This window comes from Tupaia chinensis, unplaced genomic scaffold (assembly GCF_000334495.1).
Source record: "Tupaia chinensis unplaced genomic scaffold, TupChi_1.0 Scaffold000037_13, whole genome shotgun sequence".
NCBI lineage: Eukaryota > Metazoa > Chordata > Mammalia > Scandentia > Tupaiidae > Tupaia > Tupaia belangeri.
Genome location: NW_006159471.1, coordinates 552,828 through 559,379, shown reverse-complemented (window position 1 = coordinate 559,379; position 6,552 = coordinate 552,828). Strand labels below are relative to the sequence as shown.

The 6,552-nt window shown below is 46.9% G+C and overlaps 1 protein-coding gene across 1 annotated transcript in view; it reads left to right on the top strand.

Moving 5' to 3' along the window:
- FBL (fibrillarin rRNA 2'-O-methyltransferase) overlaps positions 1-6,552 on the top strand; it is a 17,776-nt gene that overhangs the window by 4,480 nt on the left and 6,744 nt on the right. Inside the window, exons 2-5 of the mRNA XM_006140386.3 lie at positions 3,249-3,413; positions 3,508-3,609; positions 3,685-3,779; positions 4,795-4,965. Of these exons, the coding sequence (XP_006140448.1) occupies positions 3,249-3,413; positions 3,508-3,609; positions 3,685-3,779; positions 4,795-4,965 (533 nt within the window). The remainder of the gene's footprint in view (positions 1-3,248; positions 3,414-3,507; positions 3,610-3,684; positions 3,780-4,794; positions 4,966-6,552) is intronic.

Genomic DNA, 6,552 nt, shown 5'->3' with positions numbered 1-6,552 from the left:
AGACAGACAGAGAGAGACATAGAGACAGAAAGCGAGAAATCACCCCCCAGGGGGGATGGTCACGCCGCAATCCCTTCCCCTCCATTCTCCTCTTGGGATCTTGGGCACGCACGCACACGCGCCCGGCGTGAGATTTAAGCCACCGGGTCCGAGACGCGAACCGCGGTCGACTACGTGGGAGTCCAGCGACATAGCCATTACGCTAACTGCTGGCTCCCTGCCTTCTTGTACTTTAAAAAAAAAAAAAAAAAAAGAAAAAAAAAGAACCATATGGGGAGCTTTAAAAAGTTCCCTGCCCCAAACAAATAAAGTGGTCCCCCATTATCCACAGATTGTGTGGTAAAATAAAATACTTTGAGAGATCACATCACGTAACTTTTTAAAAGTTTATTCTTATATGAGAGAGAGGGACAGTACTCCAGCAGGATCCCCCATACCATAATCCACAGTCAGCCTAGATCATGGGCATACACATATGTGCTTGGCATATACAGGGTGGCCTCAGGGCATGAACATAGGACCCTCCCATGTGGGACAAATTGTTATTGCTCCATCACTGTCCAGCTTCCAAATGACTTTTATTCTAGTATATTGTCATAATTTCACTATTTTATTAATATTGTTAATCTCTTACTATGCCTAGTTTATAAATTAAACATTATCACAGGCATGTATGTATAGGAAAAAATACAGTATATATAGGGTTTGGTACTCTGCAGTTTCAGGCACAGTTTTAGACTTTCCACTGAGGATCTTGGAAGGGCCTTGTGAATAAGGAGGGCTACTATAAAGTAAATCTCTAGGTTCCGGAAATAAACCACAGGTTAGACTCACTGATTTAGTACTTTCAAGGTTGGGAAAAGCATTTTTATTTCATTCTGGATGTGATGAGAAACCAACTGGCAGGATTTGGGCAGGGGAATGATGAGATCTAATTTGCTATTTTGAAAAGATCAATGACTGCTGCTATTTGACAAGTAGACTAGACGGAGTAGAAGATAAAAAGTGAGCAACCCATAGTTATGTTGGCAGTTTTAAAAATTAAACTGTTAACTTTTAAAAACTAAATTAGGGGGGTCAGCCAGGTGGCATAGTGGTTAAGGCAGCTGGATCCCACATGGCCAACTGTGCAGTTGGAATCCAGGACCTGGCACTTTGAGAAACACACCGGGTACATGTGTACTTGTGTGCCCAAAATCCTGAGAAGAGCGTGAAGGAGAAGAAATTGCAACATGACCACACTCTGGGGGAGTGATGGTTGATATCTATCTCTATCTCTCTCTCTCTCTCTCTCTCTCTCTCTCTCTCACGTCGCATGCACGTGCACACCCTATAATAAAACAAGAAAGAAAGAGAAGAAAGAGAAAAAAGAGGAAAGAAGGAGGGAAAGAAGAAAAGCTCTCTATGGTCAATTTTTAAAATAATGATGAATAAAATTAAATAAAATAATTATTTTCCAAAAAAAGTTAGGAGCAGATATTACATTTTTATCTTTAACATACATCATTAAGATACATGGGGTTTTTATAGGGTGAACATAATTTGCTTTCACAAAAACGTTTGCAAGTTTATTATAGAATAGTTCACACCAAGCAAGATTGTTTTAAACTTTCACTTTCCAACTATCATTTTGTAACTTGCGATTTTCCAGAATAGTAGTTCAGAGCCTTTGAAACTGTCACAGAAAAGTCAAATATTGAATCTGTTAGCAGCAGAACTGTCTGCTTCAGCCATTATTTTGTCCTGAGTGAATCTACTGTCCAACCAAGAAAACCAAACTACAAGGAGTTCCCAGAAAGTTTGTTGATAATAGGACCAGCAGATGACATAATCACCCCCCGTGGGGTGATTTCTCATTTTATGTCTCTCTGGCAAGACCATGTGCCCTATAACAAAAATCTTTCTGTAAAAAATAAAAAGTTCATGGAGAACGTGTAGTATGGGGGAAAAAAACCGGCACAGATTTCCTTTTGTGTGTATGTGTGCTAAAATAAACTCATACTTTAATTCCATTTTGACACGATCTTTTTGGAGTCTCTTCGTATTAACAGTAACTTTGGTCTACCTGTGTACTACCCCATCCTAACCCCACCCACAGTATCTTTTCCAATAACCAGTATTGGAGTTTTGCATTTGTCATACCTTTACTTCGTTTAGGGGAAGGGAATATTGCCACATAAATGAACAGAGCATAGCATTCTTTTTAAATTGTCAGAGGGTGGGGCTAGCAGGTGGCATGGTGGTTAAAGGCACTGGACTCCCACATGCCAGCCGTGGTTTGAGTCCTGGACCTGGCGGCTTGCTCTGTATGTCTCTCTTTTTTTTTCTGTCTCTCTCTGGTCAAAGTTGAAAAATAATGATAATAAATAATATTTTTTGAGAGGTTTTTGCTATAGGGCATTTGCACTCGCTAGAAAGACAGAGAGAGAGACAGCGAGAAATCACCCACTCCCCCCCGCCCCCCGGGAGGATGGCCGCGCAGCAATCCCTTCTCTTCCATTCTCCTCTCGGGATCTTGGGCACACACGTACACGCACCTGGCGTGAGTTTAAGCCACTGAGTCTGGGACTCAAACCGCGGTCCATTACATGGGAGTCCAGCGACATAGCCATTACACTAACTGCTGGTCCCGATAATAAAAAATTTTTTTAAAAATTGTCAGAGGGTACGCTTACTCACCAGAGAGATGCAGAGAGAAAGGGACAAAGTACACCCCCCTCCAGTGGTGTGGAGTCACACTGCAATCTCATCTCCGTTTTTCCATCCTGATGGGATTTTGGCCACCTACTCACTCTCCCAGTGTGTTTTTCAAGTCACCAGAGCTGGGATTAAAACATCGTGATCAGCCATGTGGGATCTGACTCCCCCAGCCACCAGGTCATGGGGCTAGCAAGCATTCTTTCATTTTAGTTGTTGCAGAACTTTTTAGAAAGGATACTGTGGTTGACGGTGGAGCTTTTTTTTTTTTTTTAACTTAACATTCTGATTTTGAGATTGATCTATCTCTTGCATATAACTGAAGATCACTTTCATTGTTAATTTTATGAATGTTCCCATCTTCCTGGTCTACTCTACTGATGGGCATTTGGGTCAACCCTGCCTTTTCGGCCACCCTAAACATTCTTGGACAAGTGTCCCAGTGCACCCAGACATGTAGTTCTCTTGTTTCTCACCCAAGTGAACAGTTAGGTACAGAAGTTGCCTTTTAAAATCTCTTGCCCTGATTCCTGTCTTTGTTTGCATTATAGGTTTCAGTCCCCGTGGAGGTGGCTTCGGTGGCCGAGGGGGATTTGGTGACCGTGGTGGTCGTGGTGGAGGCCGAGGAGGCCGAGGAGGCTTTGGCGGAGGCCGAGGAGGCCGAGGTGGCTTCAGGGGCCGAGGACGAGGAGGAGGTGGAGGTGGAGGAGGAAGAGGTGAGTGAGGTTACCAAGGTGGGTAGAGGTGACCTTCCATGGTAGTAGGAGGGGAGACTGGGGTCTCCTGTCTTACTGAATCTCTCCCTTATAGGTGGAGGCTTCCAGTCTGGTGGCAACCGGGGTCGTGGTCGGGGCGGAAAAAGAAGAAACCAGTCAGGGAAGAATGTAATGGTGGAACCTCATCGGCATGAGGGTATGTGAGAGAGGCTGAGTTTGGGGGCCGGGTCAGGGGCAGGGGCCTCACCCCTCCTCTCATCCCCTCACCCAGGTGTCTTCATCTGTCGAGGAAAGGAAGATGCACTAGTCACCAAAAACCTGGTCCCTGGAGAGTCAGTTTATGGAGAGAAGAGAGTCTCAATTGCGGTGAGCCCCAGGCCACTGTCCCAGCCTCCAGGGCCCCTGTTGATAGTGTGGCTAGCAGTCTGGTCTCCTGCTCCTGCCTGTGTCCTACATGTGGCAGCCAGGGCCCCTCATAATACCTAAGTCAGACCATGTGCTCCCCTCTTCAGATGCCTTCTGTGACTCCCCATAGCCTTTAGTTAAAATCTTGAGTCTTCCTTGTGGCCTCAAAGACTCTGTATCTTATGACTCCCTCACCCTCCTTGGTCCCTCTGCTCCTCCGTCTCCCTGAACCGATGCCTTCCTGCTATGCTGTCCTCTCTGCTCTTTTCTCTCCCAGCTCTGTGCAAGGCTGGTTCCTTATCATCTGATTAGCTGTCACCTTATTTTTCTAACAAGGCTACCTCTATCATCCTGTTGAAAGCACCCTCATTGTCCATACCTTGCCCTTCCATGTTTGTTCCCTTATGCCAATGCTGTGCCCACCTCAGGGTCTTCCTGCTTACTTTTCCCCTGCCTGGAGTGTTCTTCCCTGGATAACCCGTCCTCAATTCCTACAGGTCTGACTCCGAAGACGTTTTGGCCTTCTCCAGCCACCCTTTCTCATATCCACCTGTTCTTGCCCCATTCCTCATAGTTCATATCATGTCTCCTTAGGACCTGTCACCATGTGACATACCATGCTGCATTTGCTTAGCTCCGTGTATGCTTACTCCTTAGGAGCCACCATCTCTGCCTTGCTCCCTGCTGTGTCCCCAATGCATAGAGCAGGGTCTGGCCCCTGGCACATGTTGGCTAAATGAGTGCATAGGTGTTACTGTTGCTCTTTGTACTTGTCTGTGACTGCCTCCTCTCTGAGTCAGTAACCTCCCCGAGAGGGCAGGGATGGCATCTTTCGTAGTTATTGCTCTGTACTCTACGTTCCAGTCTTCTGCAGTGATTGAACCTCCTAGCCTCTTTTGAGGTCCCTAAAATTAAGGATAAAGGGATCCTGTGGAGGAGCCCAGCACTGACTTCCATCCCATCTCCCCTGACCCAGGAGGGAGATGATAAAATCGAATACCGAGCCTGGAACCCCTTCCGCTCCAAGCTGGCGGCAGCAATCCTGGGCGGCGTGGACCAGATCCACATCAAGCCAGGAGCCAAGGTGCTCTACCTCGGGGCTGCCTCAGGCACCACTGTCTCCCACGTCTCTGACATTGTAGGCCCGGTGAGTAAGGGTGGGTGGGAAAGCGGGTGGGAAGAGAAGGCTGCTTCCCCTCTGCTAGCCTAAAATCAGAGGCTCACATGCTTTTACTGTGAGGCTAAGGCCAGGCCATTCCCTCCATGGTGCCTATGAGTAAAAGGAGCATATCAAGCTAAAGAGTCTCATTCAGTCCCACCCCTAGGCCCTTCTTGGCTTCAAGGGTAGAGGCATGGGTGTGAGTTACCAGCAGCAGAGGATGCAGAGCTGGTAGAACAGAGACCTGACTCTGCCCTCTTGAAAAAATATATTCTCTGCAGATCTGGCCTATTGTTTTTCTCAAAGGAACCAAGAGATCACATGTTTTCTGGGCCTGATGTCTGAGAGGCTGAATAGGTTTCCCTGACACTTCACAGACCCTTGGTTCCTTTACATGATTATAGACAGTTAAAAACCCAACCTCGGGGGACCAGCAGTTAGCGTAATGGCTATGTTGCTGGACTTCCACGTAGTCGACCGCGGTTCAAGTCCTGGACCCGGTGGCTTAAACTCACGCCAGGCGCGTGTGTGTGCATGCCCAAGATCCCCAGAGGAGAATGGAGGAGAAGGGATTGCTGCGTGGCCATCTCCTCTGGGGGGGGTGATTTCTCGCTTTCTATCTCTCTGTCTCTCTCTGTCTGTCTGGCGAGCGCACATGCCCTATAGCAAAAACCTCTCAAAAAAAAAAGAAAAAAGAAAAAAAAAAACAGGCTCAGGACCAGCAGTTGGCATAATGGCTATGTCGCTGGCCTCCCACATATAGTCAACCATGGTTCGAGTCCCAGACCCAGTGGCTTAAACTCACACCAGGCACATGTGCATACATGTCCAAGATCCTGAGAGGAGAACAGAGGAGAAGGTTTTGCAGCATGGCCATCCCCCCAGGGTGTGATTTCTCACCTTCTGTCTCTGTTTTTCTGTCAAGCGCCCAGCTCTGTAGCACAAAACTCTCCAAAACAGACTCAACCATAGTTCAAGTCTGGACCTGGTGACTTGAAATTCATGCTGGGTGCTTATGTGTGAGTGCCCAAAATCCCAAGAGGAGAAAGGATTGCAGGGTGGCCATCCCCCCTGGGGGGTGGTTTCTCACTTTCTGTCTCTCAGTCTCTCCAGCAAGCACATGTGCACTGTAGCAAAATTCTCTCCAAATAACTAAATAAAACCAGGCTTTCATGCAGGCATTAATCAGTGATGTGGCTTTTGGCAAGTTACCTAACCACCGAGCTTCAGTTTACCCCTCTGGAAAATAGGGTTGTTGTGAAGATTAAAGAAGTTAATTCTAGGGACCAGCAGTTAGCATAATGGCTATGTCACTGAACTCCCATTTAGTCAACCACGGTTCGAGTCCCGGACCCAGTGGCTTAAACTCTTGCTGGGTGCATGTGCGTGCATGCCCAAGATCCCAAGAGGAGAATGGAGGAGAATGAATTGTGGCATGGCCGTCTCCCCCGGGGGGTGATTTCTCGCTTTCTGTCTCTGTGTTTTTCTCCATCTCTCTGGTGAGTGCACGTACCCTATAGCAAAAAATGCGCCAAAAAAAAAAAAAAAAAAAGTTAATTCCCACAAGGTACTTAG